At 41.1% G+C, this 22,218-nt stretch overlaps 2 protein-coding genes across 5 annotated transcripts; both read left to right on the forward strand.

The window, feature by feature from the left end:
* The first annotated feature begins 856 nt into the window (after positions 1-856).
* LOC111219284 (la-related protein 4-like) lies at positions 857-13,497 on the forward strand. 3 transcript variants are annotated; one of them, XM_022741910.1, is made up of 17 exons: positions 859-1,445; positions 3,801-3,918; positions 4,322-4,480; positions 4,994-5,078; positions 5,184-5,320; positions 5,409-5,512; positions 5,599-5,709; positions 5,811-5,864; positions 5,964-6,173; positions 6,696-6,799; positions 7,352-7,393; positions 9,324-9,563; positions 9,693-9,747; positions 9,855-10,013; positions 10,129-10,268; positions 10,376-10,580; positions 10,917-13,497. In XM_022741910.1, the coding sequence occupies exons 1-17, from the start codon at positions 1,329-1,331 to the stop codon at positions 11,307-11,309; spliced, it is 2,433 nt and encodes an 810-aa protein (XP_022597631.1). In that variant the 5' UTR covers positions 859-1,328; the 3' UTR covers positions 11,310-13,497. The 3 variants fall into 3 exon arrangements, with proteins under 3 accessions (XP_022597634.1, XP_022597631.1, XP_022597633.1); XM_022741913.1 differs by lacking the exon at positions 5,184-5,320 and having other exon boundaries at positions 857-1,445; positions 5,383-5,512; XM_022741912.1 differs by lacking the exon at positions 7,352-7,393 and having other exon boundaries at positions 860-1,445.
* A 1,523-nt stretch (positions 13,498-15,020) lies between these two features.
* Positions 15,021-20,794, forward strand: asb8 (ankyrin repeat and SOCS box containing 8). Of its 2 annotated transcripts, none has more exons than XM_022741880.1 (4): positions 15,021-15,105; positions 16,315-16,491; positions 16,584-16,688; positions 18,696-20,794. In XM_022741880.1, exons 2-4 carry the CDS (start codon positions 16,363-16,365, stop codon positions 19,329-19,331), a joined length of 870 nt encoding a protein of 289 aa, XP_022597601.1. In that variant the 5' UTR covers positions 15,021-15,105; positions 16,315-16,362; the 3' UTR covers positions 19,332-20,794. The 2 variants fall into 2 exon arrangements, with proteins under 2 accessions (XP_022597601.1, XP_022597602.1); XM_022741881.1 differs by having other exon boundaries at positions 15,044-15,105; positions 16,303-16,491.
* The last annotated feature ends 1,424 nt before the right edge of the window (positions 20,795-22,218 follow it).

Raw genomic sequence — 22,218 nt, forward strand, 5'->3', positions numbered from 1 at the left:
GGAACATTATTGATCAGCTTCTTGTCCATCATCATCAGCCAGAGTCAAAGAACTAAATTCAACAATAAAATCAAGGAGTCCTGTAACAGATGTTCTGGCCTCCACAGAGCCCTGAAGTCTCCATCATAGAGTCAGTCTGAGATTACATGAAGAGACAGACGACACTGAGGCGGCCTAAATCCACAGAAGTTCTCTAACAACCTACCTGCCAGGTACCATGAAAAACTGTGTACCAAGCAGAACTGGCACAGTTTTAAAGGCAAAGGGGGATCACACCAAATAATTATTTAATTTATGTTTTTCTCTGTTTATTGCACTTTGGTTGACTTATTCTCACTTTACTTTTAGTGGCTAAAACTTTCTGTTCTGTATATATTAATTCCCTAAATGCATAACACAACAAAACAGATGAACTGGAGTAGCCTATTTATAGTTATTGAAATTTTCTTGAAGGATTTTTAGGTCTAACAAGAAGGAGGATGTTTTTGATATTTTGATATGTTTGTTTCTTATAGGTATATTGCACAAACATGGTTTGTTTTTTTTAATTTAGAAATTAAACAAAGGTTTTTTGGATGCACAGACTTAAGTTTGGATGTAATCTTCAATTTAAAAAAAATAATTAAGGTATTTGTGCATTTAATAGGCTGTCTCAAAATCCTCTATGTATTATTCAGCATTAGAACAAAAGTAGGTACTCAAAGTTACTCATCGCTAAAACAGATTGCAGTTACCCACAGCACGTAAAATTTGGGTTAAAGGCTGCAGTACAACTACAATCAACAACTAAAATCCTGCGGAAAACTACAGTGCGGGTCCGGAAAAGGAAAAGGAAATGGTTTCTGCAGAGGTCACCGAGAACTCGCGGTGGCAGCCGGGACGTCGGCGGACTGTGTGCCTGCGCTGAGGAGAGGTGCGTGTCCCCAGTGTCCGCTCCGGTCGCCCGGTTAGGAATGCGCCTCACGAACCCGGTGTGTGGTGTAATATTCGGTGAAACGCCAGCGGGGACTGTGGTGTAAGAAGAGTCATGGTTTGGCATCGCTTGTACCATTAGTGTCTCGGCGTGCAGGTTTGATTCATTGAGCTAGCTACCGTTAGCCCGCTTCGTTGATTCATAGCACGCTAGGTCGCTAGCCTCCTTCTGTAGCGTACCTGCTAGCCGGTTAGCTAGCTAGTAGCTAGTTTGAGTGCGCTGCTGCCCGATCCAGTCCGACAGGAGAAGACCAGACTGACTGCTGAATACAGCCGGTGTTTCCGAAAGAGGAGGTGGTGGTGGCAGGCGGGGGCCGGGAGAACGCGACGGGGTGGAAGTGAGTCAGGAGCGGCTGATGAGTTCAGACCAGAGCGGGGAGCCGCCGCTGCTGCAGGAGGAGGCTGATCCGGGACCGAAGACCGGTGGGAAGGACGAGGCTCCGCTGGGGAGCGAGGGAGGGTCAGGCGGCATGGTGAGTGAGGCCTTCTTTAGCTACCGAGCTAACGCTAACTGGCTAAGCGACTGCCACTCAGTGGAAACCTGTTAGCACAGAACGCCCCCCCCCCAAACGTGAGCAGCGATATTTATTAAGCAGCAGCTAAATTTAACACAAACAAGGCATGATTAAAGATAGTAAGTCTCGGCACGGGTTCGACTTTGTGACTATTTGCGTAATCACTTTCTGATAGCGGTTAATCGTGAGGTGATGTTGATTATCAAACAAAAACACAGGACATACGGCAGCACTTGCACAACTACTAACTTGCAGGCAGATTATTTGAGTCGCTCACCATCAGCCGGATCTCCACTGCAGCTCCTTCAGATACATGGCTAACATTAGCTTAGCTACTGTAACCAGCAAGCTCATTAAGTAGTTTGCTGAGTAATCATTAGCTTATTAGTTAAGTTATGATACAGCTGTAGAGGGACGTCAGTGCTGTTTGGAGCGGACAAGTATGGGATGAGTTTTTTTTTTTCAAATCTGTACGTGATCGATGCTTCAGTTATTGGCCGAAGGATGAACGTTCATTCAGCCTGTTATCTGTTAGCTAATCGCGCTGCTAGCTAACCTAGCTAGCGCAGTGACATGCGTTGCAAATACCTGGCCTGTGCTGCGCAGCGCAGTCAGCTGACATTACTTGGCTTGCTACGGCCTGTAACACAGAAGCATGCATTGTAACCATGTGTCAAGTTGCACGGCGCATAAATTTTCGTGCTCATTTGAATGATACGGAGGCCTAACCATTGAACACATCCATTCTTGTCTAGCTGGTGAAGAGAGGTGACTTCAGGCGTATTATGACTGGCAGCTGTTCTTGTCAGGCCCGGTGCTTTTGCAAAAAAAAGGGAGTGGATCTATTAGCAGGTGGAGAGTGACAATGTCAAAAGAAGGAGCTGGTACATTTGATAGTTACTGACGTTTCAAAATTAAAGCATCCCTCTTAGTATAAAAACACAATCCACATTTAGTTCCCATCAGTTTCTATGTGCCTTTTTAATATGTACTGTACATGATCTATTCTTGGCCACAGATCTTTGCAGGGTCAGGATTTCTCCTGCCAGTCCACAGCTCCTCTGATATAGAGACCAAGCAAATCGTTGAATAATGCGCATCAAAAATGTAAAATGTTGTTGAAAGTAACATAAAATACTCTCAGCATTATGTTAGTTTGTTGTTTTACTCAGTTGTATCCATGTTTTATTACTACAGACATTTTGGTTAGACAAAGCCATAATAATCATTCTCCTCCTTGAAGCTAACAGGGTAACAGCCTCTTTTGTTAACAGGGGATCATGGGGTCCTATATAGGCACTTTTCATTGTACTTCTCTGGTTTTCAATTATTTGCCATGGAAGCCCAGTGGTATGCAGGTGTTCCCGCCATCCACTACAACAGTACACCAGGTGATTTCATTCAGTGCCCCCACAATATAAGGTTAAAGTAATTAGTGAAGTCAGAACGTGTAGTGATGGTTGGCTGTAACCGTTGTGCTCTCAGTAACCCATGGCACTTTGCAGGGGACCACAGTTTCCTTGTTAAACTGTCTGGTTTTTTTTTTTTATGTATGTTGCTGGCTTTGTTAAAGCAGACGTGCCATCGCACATGCAGAACAGATGTAATATTTACTTTTAAAACAAAAGGTCACATTTGATCTTGAGTTCCAGACAAACTCTCACTTGAGGGAGATAATTTGCATTTGATGCTGTTCACATAAGTGTAGCAATTTAAATATTAACTGGTTATTGTTCCAGTTTTATTGTGAGATTAATATACTTGCCATTAAGTGACTTAATGTCTTATTGTTTATTGATTTTCCAAGTCAATTGCTGTAATTACATGAGGTTATTAAATTGACCTCAGGTTTTCACCTTGATAGCCATAGTTTTCCTATAGCCATTGAATCTGACATAATAGCTATTTGGTTTATTTTAAGAAATTGAAGATGCTTGGTACTTCCTACTTAACAGCTCAGACTTTTTTCAAAAACTTCTGACAACAGTCTGGGATTAGGTAAAATGCCAAGCAGAGAGTATATAGCAAATCTGAGGTAAATCAGCGTGAAAATTAAGTACATGATACGCAGCGTAGTGTAGGTCTAAACTGTAGATGCAGCATATTAATCACATTCAGGGCTATTCAGATATAAATAAACTGTCAAACTGCAGCAGTCTGATGTAGATAACTGACAGCTTTACATGCACAATATTATCTACAATTTTCCTTGTCCCTGTGTATGTTTGAAATGTTTGAGCGAAAATGCAAACATAATTCTGATCTTGTTGATATGAGTTGTGCTCTCCTGATCCTGCTGTTTTTACCCTGAAGGTCACCTCTAAGGGCGCCGGTTTGAACCCAAATGCCAAGGTGTGGCAGGAGATGCCTGTGGCCCCCAGCGAGGCTGTTACCAACAGCCCTCATTGGCCCCCCTCAGACATGAGTGAGGGTGAGATACACTTCTATCAGCCGAATTCAATATCCATTTAAAAGTCCTAACTTATTTTATTACAGTTTACAGCTTTGAAGTGCGAAAAAACAATTTCTTTGGAAAAGTGGACATTATCATATCCATGTCTATTGATATAAATACTAACTTTTTTCCCATTCGACACCTGCTGTAACAGTTATTCTCATGCTTAAATGAAATTTTGCCTTAAGATCTCGATTTTTTTTTTTTTTTTAGTTTTTATACTTTCCTTGACAACATCTACAAACATCTAAACTTGATCAATTTACAACCACAGCACTATGGAAATGTATGGATGGACTTTGAAAACAAGCGAGGTGAAGCAGGTCCAGAAATTGGGTGGTCTGTTGGTTCTGAATGAAACTCTTTACCTTGTGCGCAGGTTATTCTGAGCCTTCGTCTGCTGGGTGCAAACAGTACACTGTGGGATTCACAGCCCTGGATGACAGCAGCTCCACAGCAACAGCTGAGATAGCAGTAAATGGAATGGACCCTCCAGAGTTGGGCTTTTCCCCCGCCGAGTCCACTACAGGGACCTCAGGTCAGTCACGTCACATCACATGCAGTCGTCTCCACACACCAGCTGTGGCTGCAGCTCAGGATTATTCGGTTTTTCAATACATTGATTCATTTTTTAATAATCTAAAGTTTGAATGGGATAGAAAACTTTGTGTGCACAACTTTATGGTTTACTGTAATACCATAAACAGTCTTGGTTTTCATACTGACTGATCACCTCAGCAGGTGGTCTTTAGTTGAAATGAATGAAAACCTGCAGACTGCTGGCTCTCTATGCCACATGGTTCAACTTCACTTTCATGTACCACGCATACAAACACTGTGTCTGACCTTGGTGTAATCAACACACATTAACCCTTGTTTGACCCGCTCAGGCAAGTTGTGACCTCACAAAAGACCATTTCCTCAAAAGGTCAAACTCCAGAAACACTGGCTCCTACACTACCCACAATGCAACTCAACTGCATCTTTCATTAGGTCTTCCCTGTCTGGTAAAGCCTTACGTCTTTCACTTCACCTTGTGTTTGGTTCTCAGGGGATTCCAAAGCTGAAGAACAGCCGATCTCTTCTGAGAATCTACGAGAGTCTCTGAAGAAAGAGCTGGAATTTTATTTCTCAAGGTATGAGGCAAGCACTCAAAGCACCTTGAATCACTGGAATTTGAGTGGACTTTTTATTTTCCAAGTCAAGAGAAGGCTAATCTGCATGTATTTGTGTGTGTTTAGAGAAAACCTCTCGAAGGATTTGTACCTGATGTCCCAGATGGACAGTGACCAGTTTGTCCCCATTTGGACTATAGCTAGCATGGAGGGCATCAAGGTCCTCACCACTGACATGGACCTCATCCTGGATGTGTTGAGATGTAAGTGAAAAGTTCAGGATGCTGCATGTTAAACGAGTTGCATACATCTGTGCTGCATCCAGATTTAAACACCATGAATTTCCCTCAGCCTCTCCTATGGTACAAGTGGACGAGAAAGGGGAGAAAGTGCGTCCTAATCACAAGCGCTGCATCATCATCCTGAGGGAGGTCCCCGAAACCACACCTGTTGAGGTAAAGACGATGAAAACCGAATGCGTTTGGAATCATCAAATCGTTGTTTAGGTTAAGTGTGAGACTTTTGTTTATCTAATTCACAGGAAGTGGAGTCACTGTTCAAAAATGACAACTGTCCAAAGGTGATAAGTGTTGAGTTTGCACACAACAACAACTGGTACATCACATTCCAATCAGACACGGATGCTCAACAGGTACTGCCGCTCAAATTTCATTTTTCGTCACATTGTCAGGAGTGCTCTCTTGAAATGTTGCACTGTGAATCGCCTTATGATTCTCTCTTACGCTCCCCTAGGCGTACAAGTATTTGAGAGAGGAAGTCAAAACATTTCAGGGAAAACCCATCATGGTGAGTCAAATTAAAACTCCTCTTGTCAGTTTGGAAACACCTGTTTGTCAAGTCATTTTCCTCATTTTAAACGTTGTCTTTCTTCTTTGCCACTGATAGGCCAGGATAAAGGCCATCAACACATTCTTTGCGAAGAATGGCTACCGTAGCATGGACAGCACCCTGTACGCTCAGCAGTCCCAGAGCCAGTCCCAGTACAGCTCCCCGCTCTACATGCAGCACGTCTACCCCCAGCAGCAGTACCCAGTCTACGGCATCGTACCTCCCACCTGGACGCCTTCGCCCACACCATATTTTGAAACTCCTCTGGTGAGACACACTGGACTCAACACGGTTACGCAGCTACACAAACCTGCTCTGAAATCCACCCGTCGTGTTCCTCAGTTGAAAACCTTCACTTGCAGTTGCAGTTGATTTTGTCTCTGTGCATAGTCAGAATTCAATACATGAATCTGATGCAAGAAATTGACCTCAAAAACCACATGTTGTGCGCAGGCAGTAGTTGGTGTCTCACCTCACAAAAAAAACCCCAAAACACCTGCAGTATTGTTTATTAGTCATCACCGCCTTGTTTGTTGTGATGTTGTGATGTCTGTAGGGAAGTGCGTTGAGTGAATTCAAATGAGTCCTTCATCAGTAGACACGAACACACAATATTTTGCATAAGAAGTTGGTCTCAATATTCTGTATTTTTCAAAAGCAGTTAAGCATCCAGAGCAAACTTACAGAGCAAATAATACTTCAAAATTATTTCCACATCTTTGTGGGAGGCTCTGAGTAAATAACTGCATGAAATAGGTTTTGTTAATTCTGCCTTTTTTCCTTGTGCAGGCTCCGTTCCCCAACAGCAGCTTTGTGAATGGATTTGGTTCTGCTGGACACTACAAAACCGGCTCCAGCTCTCTTAACATCACCCGCCAATTCAACAGAAATCGGTAAGGACTTCTTTTTATTCCTCTGTGCCGGTGACAGCCGTGGCGTTTTCGGGTTGTCCGTCCATTCTCACGATCGCGATATCTCAGTAACGCCTTGAGGGAATTTCTTCAAAATTGGCACAAACATTCACTTGGACTCAACGATGAACTGATTAGAATTTAATGGTCAAAGGTCACTGACCTCACAAAGCACATTTTTGGCGATAACCTAAGATTCCGTATGCTAATTATGACAACATATTCTTGATACCTTTTATGGAAAAACTTTACTACATATATTATGAGTCTGGACAGATGTGGATGTAAACTGCAACTTCCCTGGTTGGCGGAGGCATACAGATGACATTTGTTAGTTTGAGAGTTTCTTTTTCCCCTTTGGACTAAAATCTAAGTGTGCTAAACATATTCTTATTCAAATGTTTTACCACTTGTCTCATTGTTTGCATGAAGTTAAACATTGAACATTAGATCATCTGCAATAAAGTTTTGTCTAAAAATGTAACCCCACCAGGGAACTGTTCTTCACTCCCTGTCTTCTTACTGTCCCCACAGTGTCCCCCTCTATTCAAGAAAGAATGTAATAAATGCCTTCAGGTACCACTGTTATACTGTACAATAAGCTTCATCGCTACCCTCATCTCTTACCATACTGCAGCAGCAAATGACTAAATCCATAACAGGGCCCATGCCTTCTGCCAGTCAGACTTTAATAGCCATAATCCTTTTCATCACTGTGATAAATGCTTGTTGCCAGGTAATGGACATCCTGGATTTGTCATGTCATTTGATAAATGTAGGCTTGCCTACTAAATGGCAGCAGCTGAGCAATTGGCTTTCTCCAGTTATCATCACCTTGGCTTAAAGATATCCTCTTTGCATTTCCATTATTACATGTAACAGTTTCTCTCCATGACAACTAACCATCCACTTGATTTGTTCATTGTTTTATTCCTTGTTTTACTGCTGCTTTCCTTGTTGGTGATTGTATTACCATATGCCATAACAAAGAGCTGCTGACAGTTTGAAGCTGGGTGTATGTCGGCTCTCAAGCTTTAATGGGTACGCTTTAAATCTTGTGAAAAAGCAGCTTCACAAAGAGTTATCGCACAGTTCTATTCCCAAGTCAGACCTGGTGATGAGATCATGATGCGCATAGAGGGAAACCAGGGAGTGGGGTAACTGGCTTTGATTCTGTCTTTCTCCTCTTTATCTTTTCCTCTTTCTTTTATTTCTCTCTCTCGCTCTCTCTCTCTCTCTCTCTCTCTCTTCTTCCCCTCCCCTCCAAAGTCAGGTGCTTCACTCCCCTCCCAATGAGCGTTCAGATTATGAGATCTGAGGGTCAAAGACTCATGAGGAGATCAATCCATGTCAATCACAGGTTTTTGACAAACAGAATCTGCCGCAAAGTTTTATTTGTGGTTCATTGAGAATATTAGTCTAACTCTTACAATGACTATTCAATGAGTTTATGATTGGTTGCAGATTATCAAACATATAGTACAGTCTGACATAATAGTCTTCACTGCTTCAACCAATCATGAGCACAAATGTAGTTGAAAACCCCTGCATGTCTATACATTTACCCTGAGGACACTGCATGCTGTCTCATTGCTCCTGCAAACTGTCAAGTTTTCAATTGGTGCCACCAGTGTTTCCTTTAAACTCATTTAGCTGTTTCATCCTCCATTATCTAAAAATTGTTGAGGGACTTACAGGGGGCTTATTACAGTCTGTTCTAGTTCCCATAACCACAGTGATTACAGTGCAGTTTTCCCTATGCAAACACAAGCTCCACTTCCAGGACCATACAGTGATTTAACATGTTATAACCCAATTAAACTGGATTTGCAGAACTGTAGTGGCTGCTGAACAGTTTCTATAGCATTAAGATATTAAGAGTGTTCACACATGTATTATTGAAAAGCTTTGGGAAGGTTACCTAAAACATAATGTCATTTATGCTTGTAAATGCATTACCACCTGACAGTAACCTAACCTAAAACATGCTCAGTTGGCAGTTTGTTCAGCGCACCAAGCCAAAATAAATGTTGATATAATCCAACAGTCCTGAGATAAAATCCTTCCTTCATGAAGGTTATTCATTTCAGTTTGTGTTGAAATTGTTTCAGAGATGTTGATTCAACTTTATGATCAATTTACAGGCCGCAGCTTGTTGTGGTGCTGAATTATAGGCGTTTCTATTATTTTGTCTACACTTATATCAATGAGGGTAGACTACACCCTTCAGAAGTTTCTTAAATTTGAATGAATACCTATGAAACAATTTCAATATTGAAGATTAAAAAATGTCAGGTAGTTATGGAAAGTATATGCATTTTCAGTGAATGGGCGTATGTGTGAAAACCACCAGTATGGTCAGTGTCGCACCTCCTGAAGTTTATTAAAAATGTATCATCCCCACAAGCAAAAGGCTGTACAGGAAACACTGGTTGCTTCTATGACTTAGGTTTATTTTTTCTAAATATTGGCCTTGCTCATTGTTGCCTGTTGTCCACTGCAACAGAAACCATGTGAAGCCCCAGGTGAGGACGAGCGAGGTGACCCCAGCGTCCATAACTCCTGTCGCCTTGGAGAGTCTGACTGGACTGCGCAGCCCTCAGGCTCCTGCTCCTGTTGCCGCCGCCGTCGCCACCACTAACCCGGTCCAGACCGTCTCTGACCTCAGCATGGCGTTCTCACATCTCTCCTCCTCTTCCTCCTCTTTGGACCCAAGCGATGACAGTGGCATGTCTGGACGCGGAAGGTAAACCTGTTTTAGCTGCTGTCTGATTTGTGCGTGATTGTAATGGCGGCTGCTCATGGGCTGTGATTGGATCAGTGGCACTTGGCTGAAATGGGGTCGCTGTTGATGGATAATTTGATTGCATTTCAGACGGGGCACAACCTACAGAGGAACACGGAGGAGGCGAGACGACGAACGGATTACGGTAAGTGGCGATTTCATGTTGTCAGAAAACCTTGTTGTTGTGTTTAAAGCTTGAACCATCTTGTGATTTTTCTGTTTGTTGGTTCCTTTTCCAATTTCCTTGATCAGAGGCCTGTACCGCTAGCAGAGGTCAAGGTTTCTCCACCCAAGTTTGACCTGGCTGCCACCAACTTCCCACCTCTTCCTGGCTGCGTGGTCAGTACACAGGGAGAGCCAGTGTTAGAAAACCGAATGTCAGATGTTGTACGCGGTTTGTACAGGGACAAGGTAAGAAACCGAGACTAAGAGTTTCTAAATCTCTCGGATATATTGCACTGAAAGGATTGTTGAGAGGATGACTTCAGAGGAGATGTAACGTACATGCCTTCTTGTTTTTTTATAGACAGAACAAGCCAATAAAGAAGCCACTGTGAGTCAAAGTTCAGGCCAAGCCTCAGTTACAGAGGAGGCTGTGGTTGTCTCAAGTCCTGCCCCGGCAGCAGCAAAATCTGCTACACAACCACTTGGACCCTCGGCCCCTGGGTACGACTTTCTCAGTATTTACAATTTAATTCAGGATATTTAGGACTCAGATCCCTGTGTTAAACTTAGAATATTAACTTGTATGTCTGAAACTGTTGTTCTGACAGCATCACTCGTCAGGAGAAGAGGGTTGAACGGGCAGAGGTCCCAGCTCCTAAAGCGACTCCACGTCCACCTGTTCAGACTACTGTCAACGCCTCCCCTTCCACACAGCCTTTGCCTAGCTCCAGGCCTCAGCCCTCTGCTGCCTCCACGCCAGTGACACCAAGCACGCCGGCCCCTGCTGCAGCCACTATCCCCACCCCTGCACAGGTGAGAATCTGGTTCTTTGCAATGATGGCCGACTTTTAAGCATAGTTGCCCCGATGATGAGCTCTTTTGCGCATAGAGGGAAGTGAGGTGGTGCACTGACTGGCTGTGGTTCTCTCTCTCCTCTCTATCTGTCACTCTCCTTCCGATTCTGTCTTTTTTTTCCCCCTCTCTGACCTTTCCCACCACATGTCCAGAAAGACACTCCCATCCCAATGAGCGTTAAGATTATGAGATCTGAGGGTTTCACAAGACGAATCGCGAAAATGAATGTATAAATGGGATTGTGCGCTACAATTTTTTTTTTTAAAACTGCGCTTTTTTTCTGCCTCTGTTCAGGAGCCACGTAAACTCAGCTACGCCGAGGTGTGCCAGCGACCACCCAAGGACCCTCCTCCTGCGGCCCCTGCCCCAGCTTCCTCCAGCACCGCATCAGGCCAGCCGTTGCGTGAGCTGCGCGTGAACAAGGCCGAGGAGCCAGGCTCCAGCAGTGGTCCTGGAGACAAGCATGAGAAAGGCCACGACAGGGAGGGGGGGTGGGAATGCAAGGAGAGCCGGCCACCACGTGAACGTGACTCTCAAGGCTACTACCGCAGCAATGGCCCCAGAGGCACTGGGGGCCTCAAGTTCCGGGACCAGAGGCGCCCGCCTCCGGCCCGACGCAGCTCCCCCCAGGGAGGCTACAGGCACACTGGCAAAGAGCAGAATATCCCACCAGTATCGCCAAAGTAAAAACTTGATATGAATAGAAAAAAGATGTATGAATATATACATGGATATATATAATTATATAAAAATGAATAACATAAAAGCAACAACATTATGGTAGCCACCTTCCCCCCTGGAACTTGTCCAATGAAAAGCTTTTAAAACGACAATAAGACCGGGACATCCAGGACTAATGGGCAAAATGACACCTGAAGAACTTTGAAAAGTGATTTGAAAAGGAGACAAAAATCTTGTTTTGGCCTCCAGCATTATGCTTAACAGAATTTAAGTGCGATTTACCTGGAGGCCATCTCATTTATGCTCTGCTAGGGAGAGGTGGGATGCTGGGCCGCGTAAATGGCCCTCTACCTTTTTTTTTTTTTGATTTTAAAGAATAGATGTTGGTCTGCAAGAACAATATGCACTAAGAAGAAAAGAACATGCATATTTGTCATGTACATATACAAAGATATCACTAACACGCAATGAGACATCAGTTTTTTGTTGTTTTTTTTTCTTTTCGTGTGCTTAGGGTTGCAAGTATGACTGAAGGGTTGACTGATGTCTGTGTATGCATTGATTGTTAAACAAAATGATTGAAGTGCTACAGTGTGCTGTTGCACTGATGTAATGAAATGGATGATTTTTGATTTTTACATCAGAGATTAAGAATCATTGTCCTGAAACTGGACAGTGTGGTCTTCTAATGTATATTAATGAAATGTGTTCTATGGTGGTATTTTGATCCTGGTTCATGATTGGCTACAACTGTAACAGTCAGATATCAGAAACTGTTGTATGCCGCAGTCAGATGTGTGGTTTTGTTTGAAGCCGAAATCCACTTTGGGGTGCTCAATGGCCTGTTAGCCAAGGTGAATCTGCTAGCCTGGTCCAAAGTTTTTCATGTTAAGTTTTATCTTTGCTATCTATCTGAAATGTTTTGGGTGTACCCACTCCAATGGATTCAGATTATTGTCATGTTGATAATCAGTCAGGTTCTCTGTTTACATGTTTGTTTGGGTATTAGGGTGATGTATTTCATGAGAAAAAAAACAAATAGGTTAATGGTAAGATATGACTGTTCAGTGCGCCTGATGGTTTAGGTGAGGTTTGGCTTTTCTACATCATCACAGGATATCCAGGTTAAGCTTATATCTGTGAATTGTTCTTAACAATGGCATAGTGTCAAAAAAAATAGACTGAGGAGTGCTGTTAGTTAAGGATGATAGCTACATAATATTTGGCAGCCGAGTCGTGGGTATAAAGAGAATTGGAAAATTTTTCACGTGCTATGTGCCAGCTGCCTACGATCATAGTGTGCTAGTATAAAGTTTTGATTTTTATTGACGAGGTCTGCTAAATAATGTAGTCTTGGGGAAACTTTTGGCCCAGTGAAACTGGATTTTGAAGAAGCTGTAGCAGTGTAGTTGCCTATGCTATATTGTAATAACCCTTCACTAGAAATGTGTGTGGGAGAATGTAATTGTTCTAGTTCTGAATTTACAGAGGGAGGCTTTTGACAGCAAGGTATCCACCAGATTGTTTTGTGCTTTTAGGGTGAGTTTGCCGTTTTTGTTTTTTGTTTTTTTTTTTTTTTCTTTGTTTTTTTTTTCTTTCCTTTTTTAATTTTGGAAAAACAAACAGGTTGACTTAGAATTTGAAGTTTGACTCACTGTATGTATTGCTTTTTAAAGTTATTTATTTTAATTCTGATGCGCAACGCTTTTCTCCCAATCTTGGTAGGCTGGTTTCCCCAAAGTTGTGTGAAATCGCATTGGCAAAATAAAATCACGCATATGACATTTATATACTGTTCGAGATGTCAGCTGAGAGAAAATACTTGATGCATTGACTTTGGGTTTAGTAATGCAGTAAACGAGTAACCAATCACTGGGGCTGTTAATTCTTTTTCATTAATGAGTATGAGCAGCTAGTGATTTAGTTTAATTAAATAAATGCACTAACTTGTTTTTAAAAAGAATCTTACTCATCAGTAAGGTGAAATCCTTTTAGAAGAATATGATTGATGTTGACAGGCTTGCAAATACCTATGGGAATTGCTCCCCCCCCCCCCCCTCATATGTTTGGGTTATTTTCTGTTAATTTGGGTTGGGGTGGCAAAAGGAAATATAGTAATGGATCAGCCAAGTGTTTGAGACACAATCCTAGAACTGTATGAAATGTCACCAAAAATAAATTATTTTGATTTGGCTTTCCAGCGTCACATTTCTTTCTGCTATCTTGTGTTTTGTGCACAGACGACACACATCTGGGTTGCAGTGTCAGGTTGGATTCTGACTGTCTTGTTTTGAATGTAATTTCTGCCTTTAGTCTGCATCCATGTGTGATGTGTGTTTCAAGTAGACATATAGTGCAAAGAGACCTACAAAAATGAAAAAGTTATAAAGTCAGTAATAGATGAAATAAAGCAAAAATTTAGTTTTGGGTCTCAAATTTGACAGTGCCATTTTGGTTTAGTTGGGTTTCTTACAGATGTGGTTACAGTTCTGTGAGTTTTAAGCCTGTTTATTACTAACCCCTACATTGGCTGGTTGAAGGCTCACCGAGGATCTGACAAATTGATATATCACCAGTTCCAATTTATGTATTTTTTTTTCTTTAAATTGAGACATCAATCAATCAACTGCTTGTTTCAGCTCTAATTGATTAAAAAATGAAAAATGAAAATGGCGTCTGGGTCATAATACCTAATGATTAAAATAACTGCCAATGTCAGGATGCAAATGGATAATGAAGGTCTGGATGTGAATGTGTTCAAGATGACAGTAATCGTTTAGGCCATTTATCAAGGAAAAAAACACTGGTTTCTAACTGGCTTCTTTTTATATGTGTAATGTATTCCTGTAAATGTAATATCTTTTGGACTTTCTTTGACAAATCGATCGTTTCCACGATGATAGTTGGGCACTAGGGACGTGTCTGATATTCTGTGGACTAAATAATACCCGATTATAAAAATAATTGTTACTTGCATCCTTTAAACATTCAAATTAAATGTATGAGTTATCACTCTTTGGTTGAGCTGATCACAAGTTGTAAACATGCAAACGGATGAGGGTACCAAGTAGACAAAGCTTCGTTCAAAGAAACCAGTGATCCCGTGGTTCTGGGATCTTGTGATGGCCGTTTTCACAAAAATGTTTTGTGGACTAAATTATGAGTAGGTTAATCTGAAATATAATGAAAAGGTAATAATCAGTAATAAGTCTTAAATCCCTAGACTAATATTCAATATATAACGGGCCCCACCGCAACCTGTTTCCCTTGTATTATTGGCTGTCAAAGCCAAGTGTCCGCAGTCCCAGAAGGAATAGGAAACTATTATTATTAATATTATTATATGACTGTCTGTCTGTGGGTCGTTTGGCTTGGTTGTGTCCACCAGGGTCTGTCTCTGCCTCACCCGTCAGTCTTCAATTGATTTGTTAAGCCACTTGTCTCTCGCGGTGCCGACCGTTCTTTACATGGACATGATCTGAAGGCATTCGTGGTATGTAGTGGATGCCTGTGGTGCTGCCATTACGTTACCTGCCTATATTGGGGAAATGAGTACACTTGGCAAAGACATAACTTCCAGTCAGACATCGTAACAGCCGGTACCGACACAAAACATGAAGTCAATTGAAGTTGTCGAGGTTTAAAGCGACCGTTAGTTCAGTTGGGTTTAAATACTGAGGAACAGGGGCTTGAGGAGGAGGGCGTGGCCGCAGCGGTGACGTTGTTGGCTGTTTATGTCAAAACGAGAAGCAAACAGTCAGTACGGCAACCTGTCAGACCTTCAGACCGTGGACCGAAAACGGTACGTTATCCTATTAGCATCGGTCATTTATCGGTGGTGGATGCGAAGAACATTTCAAAGAGTGCTCACAAATATTTGAAAATGGATGTCATTTTATTTTCTTCCGCCTACGAGTGTCGATTGTCCCTTGCAAATCAACGCTAACGTTAGCTCGCTAGCTAACTAGCTTGGCGCTAGCAGCTGGTGAAAATATAGCCGGGGATCATTTTTTTCCTCTAAACCATATTGTCAACGTCTGCTTGTTGGCCAAGTAGCATTTGTGATTTGTATATTAACTTTAATTTGTTTTTTAAAAACAGTCCCTTGGTTTTAAATGTGCATCATTGTTGCATACCGTGTTTTCTTTTCTTTTGTTGTGGAGCATGTCCTTTTCAAGCGAGCTAACATTAGCTGTCAGTGTCAGTCATGTTTACGTTCAGGTATTTACATGGCTATAATTTTGCTGACAGTAAGTTCTTGGGCGACTCCAAGTGAGTAGCAACAGCAGAAGAACATTGGGCATTTGGTCTCAAATAAACGACAGTACAAGCATGCATTATGTGGACAGCATGGTCCGATCTTAGTGTCCTGACAGTATTTCATCAGTCCAACATGTTTGTGATGAAAACACTGGAAAATGATTAATTTGCTTTAATCTATTAAACCGTTATTCATGATTGTCATCATACATTAACGTATTAACGTGAAATTTTGATCTTAACATCAACAAGTACACTCGAAATCATGATTCTTCCCCACTCATATTATGTGGACTTTAAACATAGTTACATTTGTAATAAACTTTAATATATAATCATTTAATTCTGGACTCTCAATATTCAATATCATTTGTCACAATAAAATTGATTATGTGCCACTTACAGTATGTGTCAGTTAATTTTACATGAATTTAAAAAGGTTTCTATGTGCATATTTATATTACCATTGATAAAGCCAATTACTTTGGAGCACCACACTATGCTATGAGTGCATTTCTGTGTTAAAGCAACCAGTAATAATAATAATAATAATAATAATAGTCCTGCAACACACACCCTAACCACTACCTATGAAGAGTTCTAATTACCCAGAATAACTAAAAGTACCCTAGGGGCCTTTTATTCATTTCATTTAATTTGCCTTTTGATTCATTTTATTCTGGTAATTTTTTCTTAATGCTGAGGAATCTCCATTGTGTCTTACAGTTTTTAACTCCAGTTTGTATTTCAGTGTGCCGTAGTGTCACCCCTGCCCGGGTGCCATGGTCCTCTGTTACACATGAGCTCTACTATGTGGTACATCATGCAAAGCATTCAAAGTAAATACTCCTTGTCTGAGCGGCTCATCCGCACCATCGCAGCCATCCGCTCATTCCCACACGACAATGTGGAGGATCTCATTCGTAAGGTAGGCATCTGCTCATCTTCCAGCTCGACTTTACATGAATAAAATCTCCCAGTGTCAACAGTTATATTGACATCATTATCCCCATGTCTAAGGGAGCTGATGTGAACCGGATGCATGGCACACTTAAGCCCCTGCACTGTGCATGTATGGTCGCTGATGCTGACTGTGTGGAGCTGCTGTTGGAGAAGGGGGCAGAGGTATGTCACTGATGACTCCTGCATACACTGAACTAATGATTGACCGATATGGGTTTTTCAATGGCCGATGCAGATATTTAGGGCTGACATCTTTTTCGTTTTTTTTTTTTGACTCTGAAAGAAAACAAGAATTTAATAACAATACCAAATTAGACACAAAATTGCTGAACGTAAATGAACATTTATTGAACACTGTTGTTTGCATTGTTTGCAAATAGATCTGCACTCTGTCTGCAATGCACTTATTTTAAATTAAAAAATGTTAACTTAAATGTCCACAGGTCAACTTATAAAAAAAATAAACAACTTATGAATGAAAAATAGATAAAGTTTTAGTGCACTTGAGAGAGAACAGCCTAAGCAGCAAACTCACGAATCACTATCTTCATTTGCATTTTCTCACTTAAAGACTGCAGTAAATGTAATTATATAGACAGCAAACATTGTATATGCTATTAAGAGCGGCAAAAATGAACTATATTGAGCTTTGAAAGCTAGGAGTTTAAGTCTTACCGTTTCTCTCTGGTAATGTAGTTACATCCAGTTATATCCAGCATTGATGTCTGCTCATGGAATGGCGAAATTGATGCCAGGGATGCAGGGGGTAGCTCCAACATTGTTCCACAGCCACATTAAATAGGATTCCTGGCTCTGTCTTTGGTGTCTGCATACATTTTTTGTTTAATCAGCCATGTGAGCATTTTAATCGGCCTGGCTGAAAATGATGGCCAGTTTTATTTTTGCCAAAGATATGTTATCTTTGTCAGGTAATTCAGGTGTGAGCAAGAGCAATCTTTAAAATTCTTCCTGTTGGTGTGTTCAAGAATCAAATCTAAAATGTAGTAGTGGGTTGCCATAAAATTTGATGCAAAGCTGTGTTGTTAGAAAATGAAACATGGAATTGAAATTAGATAATGACAGTTTAACAGGTTTTGTATTTAAAGGTTGGCATTTGACACCCATTTCTCAAGTGTTAGGTGATGAAGTTTCCATTTAGTACTTAAAACACACCAGTTAAATAGTGTTTTCACAACAGTCTTTGTTCATAACCTAAGTTACAATGCAGCTGCAGATAAAAGTAAAGCTGAGCATGATGCTCACTGAAGGAATCATCCATCTCTGCATGCTGAGTATAGTTCTGTGCTGTCATGAGACAAAACCAGTGGCTGCCTGAAAGGTAGGAAATTGCACTCATTAATCTTAATAATACTAGTGGTGTTTGATACTGATAGCTGATAAAATATGTTTTTCGTAGTTACTGGGTGAAAATGTCCAAAACTACGAGTAAAGTCTTTTTTGGGTCAGTTTAACCAAATTAGAAAAACAGTTCTCCGTTACCACTAATGATATACAGCCTTACAGATAGATCTGGTTAAACATGTCCAGAATTGGAGATTTCCATCTTTGAGATTTCCACCTACACTCAAATAGTAAGGACATGAATGGAATTTAGTGTGAGGTTCTCACTGTGTTGAAAAATTAAGTAAAAATGTAAAAGTTTTCCCAGAAACAGTGTTGCTGTTACTTCAGATAATCCCTGTGAACAGTTTTAATGGGGATTATATCTTTGGTAGAAAGGAGTTCCTCTGAAAGTGTTCTTTGTAATTTGGGTGAACCAACCCTTCAACTGTAAGAGCTCATGACGGTGCAATGATCAGGGGAATGGTCAGCTCAATAATCAGATCAATGATCGGCTCAATGATTAGCACAAACAGTGCTAACTGCTTGGAATGTCTGACCTTGAATCAGACTTTGCCAGTTTGTGTAGTATCTTGGTGCCCAATTGCCACACAATTAGATCTATATACCACTTCTCCCTGAACCTTCACACTTTGTGCTGTTGCACATACAGTATATGAACCAAAATAAGAGGAGCTCTTGGAGACGCCCACACAGTCTGTGTGCCCAAGACCTACCACTTTGCGGTAGTAGTTGTATTTGTGCGGTTAAAAAGTGTTGTTAACTCCTTAGCATATGACTGCTTAATATATTGACTTTACTTAACAGGTGAATGCTTTGGATGGATACAACCGCACAGCACTGCACTATGCAGCAGAGAAGGATGAGAGCTGCGTGGAGCTACTCTTGGAGTATGGGGCCCAGCCAAATGCCCTGGATGGCAACAAGGACACTCCACTTCACTGGGCCGCCTTCAAAGATAACCCAGAGTGTGTGAGGGCCCTGCTAGAGAGCGGGGCCTGTCCCAATGCCCGGGACTACAACAATGACACTCCTTTGAGTTGGGCAGCAATGAAAGGCAACTTGGAGAGTGTCAAAGTGCTATTAGACTATGGAGCCCAGGTCCATGTGACCAACCTGAAGGGCCAGACCCCTATCTCCCGACTAGTGGCTCTGTTGGCCCGGGGCCTGGGCACTGAACAGGAGGAGGAGTGCCTTGAGCTGCTGTGCCGGGCAGCAGGGCGATTTGAGATCCGACGGGCTGACGGCACCCTTCCCAGGGAGCTGAATAAAGATCCCCAGCTTCTGGCAAGGCTGACCAACATGGTGGCTCAGGCTCCCACGCTGCGCTCTCTGGCACGCTGTGCTGTCCGGCAGAGTCTCGGAGTGCAGTTCCTCCCCACTGCTGTAAAAGAGCTTCCTTTACCAGAGACTATCAAAGACTATCTACTGCTGAGAGACTGAGGTGCTCATCACACTGCATGTATTGGCAGGGAAGTGTCTCCCGTGAATTGTAGGATAGTGTCTGACAGTGGCCCTCGTTTATTATCGTTCTTGCAAATCAATACAGATTCATGCACTGGGAGAGCTGAACAAAACCAACCATGTTTCTTTTAATTATCTAGTGCACATCTTCTAAATGAGCAGTTATTGCAGTGCAGATTGATAAATTTGATCAGTCTCAGCTGTAAGAGCAACCCTCCACCAATGCATTATCTTCATGTTGTTGTATAACTACTGGCTTGTTACAAGTCTTGGTGCAACAAAATTTTCTTACCCCACTTATGGAGTACAGAAAAAAAACTATAACATCAGGTTAATTCCTATGATATTGGGCTTCATCATAGGACTTTACTTACAGGAAGCTATCTTTGTAGGCTTATTCATTTTGTGTGCAAAATTCACAATAGGTATTGAATGTTAAATTTTAAAACTTGAATATAATGAAAAAATGCTATTATTGTTTGTCACAGAGGATGAGGAAAATCTTGTTAAATACTGAATTTGGTGGTAAAATAAGGACATGCTCATTGTAAGATTAGATTTAAAGACTAGATTCAGATTTCAGAGTTTAAGTTTATGAATGGGGGCTAATGTGGAATAATGCAGGCTGCGCAGTAATTCAGTCAGAGTATGCAGTTCCTGAAGTAGTGATGAGAAGCAAATGTCAAGTAGTTTGTCTGATAGTTGGAGTGGCCATCTTTCTCTGAGTGACGTCCCAATGAACTCACGGAGCAGTCATTTTACCACCGTACAATTCAACACTGCTGCATTTTATTAAAGGGGAAAAAAAAAATTAAACACACTTTGACCAGAACAGAAAAAAATAGTTTTATTTGTCATATAGAGGCAACAAAAAAGTTTCAGAATATCATTGGACTCACAGATAGGTTTCACAAAATGTGATGGGCACATTTATCCTGCCTCCATCATGTTCATCGCTCATGAAAGTGACATCAACATGCCTGCTATCATATGTGATTTAATATTTATTTGGGCTTTGTTTTAATGATGGGTGCAGTTGCAGTTGCCAAGGAGGAATAAAATGTTTTTTGTTTTTTTTACAATGTGTGTTTCCAGTCTTAACTTGCAGAAGTTTGGGTTTTCAAGGGTGCTCACAGGTCCAACATTTTGCAGCATATGTTTAAAGATTATTTTAAATTAAATGTTTAAATGTTAGAACCATAAACTGGCATGATTACTAAGTTTTTGTCCTTGAAAAGATTCACTAAATATGCTTGCAAAATGTATTTAAGTTTGTTATGGTATTTGTCTGGACTCTTACCATTTCTGTGTTTGATTTTGTTTGCTTGTTCTGCAGATGTATAAAAATGAACCCCTTAGATCATGTCTTGTGTGCACCTGCAAAAGTGCTTTTTTCTTTGTCAACCTAATGAAAGTAAAAAAAAAAAAGCCTTTATATTCCATTCATTTTTCTCTTGCCATTATTATTTACAAAAAGTGTGAAATCATAAGTTGTTTAACTTACAGAATACATTTATCAAATCATGAGTAGGTGCTTCTACTTTAAAAACTCAACTGTAGTAGGCTGTGTAACCCTACTGTGTCACATTCATGTTATTGGCCGGACTCGTTATGGTTTTATTTGCATAGACCTTTTTCAAAGCAGACAGTGTCGGTAATTAACAATGACTCTGTTATATTCCAGTGAGCCAGTGACAGTGAGGCAGCATGCACAGTACCAGGAGCCAGAAATTGCAGCAGCTAAAAGGAATTCAGCAATGATTCATTTTATCATTTACCCCTGTGCTTTTCTTGTGACATGTCAAAATGTCTTCCACGAGAAAGGCCTAATACCAACACCTTAAATACATGTGATGGAGCCTCCCTCTTTTGATTACCAAACAAATAGTCCAGGCTCAATTCTTTGGGATTAGAAGCTGACATGCATCTGTAAGGGACATATTGGCAATGTTTGGATGTCTGCGTAACTCCTGGGTCTAAAATTTTTACATCGGCATGTATAGTAACCTAGTGAAGAAAAGGCTAGACTGCAGTTAAACTGTGTGAAACTTCATTAGCGGTCAGGACTGAATGCAGCTGTGATCTCTCAGTGCCTGTGTAATTACAGTTTTACTGCACTCATTAGACAGAATCACTGTCATTACAATGAGAGGCCCAGAGGAGCTCAAATATGAGAAACCACATAATAGATATGTATATACTGTACATAATATACAGTCAGAACTGTTAGCTAGAGCTGTGAAAATAAAAAACAATCTTACTTTTTGAGGAAAGTTCTTGGTATTGGTTGGAAGTCTAAAGCAAATCCAAGGCACTCTTATTGTAAGTTAAAAACCTCTTATTCAATCATGGATAAATCAGAAAAAAATACACCTCGACTCAAAGAGTTTTCATCAGGGTCTAAAGTACACTGAGATACAGATGTGCAATTTAAAATGGTCATGTGAGTCGTGCCCAATTTCATACATACAAGAGCATGACAGTGAAAATTAAACTAGTGCAGTGTCTTTTGATGCTGTGAAAGATGTATTTACTTTGTGGAAACAGCGGTGAACTAAATCTTCCTGGGCCAACAGCCCCTTTCCATCTCTTAAAAGCTCACCAAAGCTAACTCAAGCACATTCAGTTCTCAAATCATCCATTGGGGGTCTCACTAACTTAGTCTCTGAATTCACACCAGTTGGCTTTTACGATAGCATCTGAGATGAGGTGTTCAGTGCAATTTGTAGAAGTAATAATCGCAGTGGATTACATCAGCTTGTTCATCTTTAATGATTTATGCATTTTCAAACATAAAATTGGCATGATCACATGTTCATGTATGTATGTTGTATATTTTTGCCTATTGTGTTAGGTTTGTACACGA

Source organism: Seriola dumerili, unplaced genomic scaffold (assembly GCF_002260705.1).
Source record: "Seriola dumerili isolate Sdu_G_001 unplaced genomic scaffold, Sdu_1.0 BDQW01000056.1, whole genome shotgun sequence".
In the NCBI taxonomy this organism is placed as follows: domain Eukaryota; kingdom Metazoa; phylum Chordata; class Actinopteri; order Carangiformes; family Carangidae; genus Seriola; species Seriola dumerili.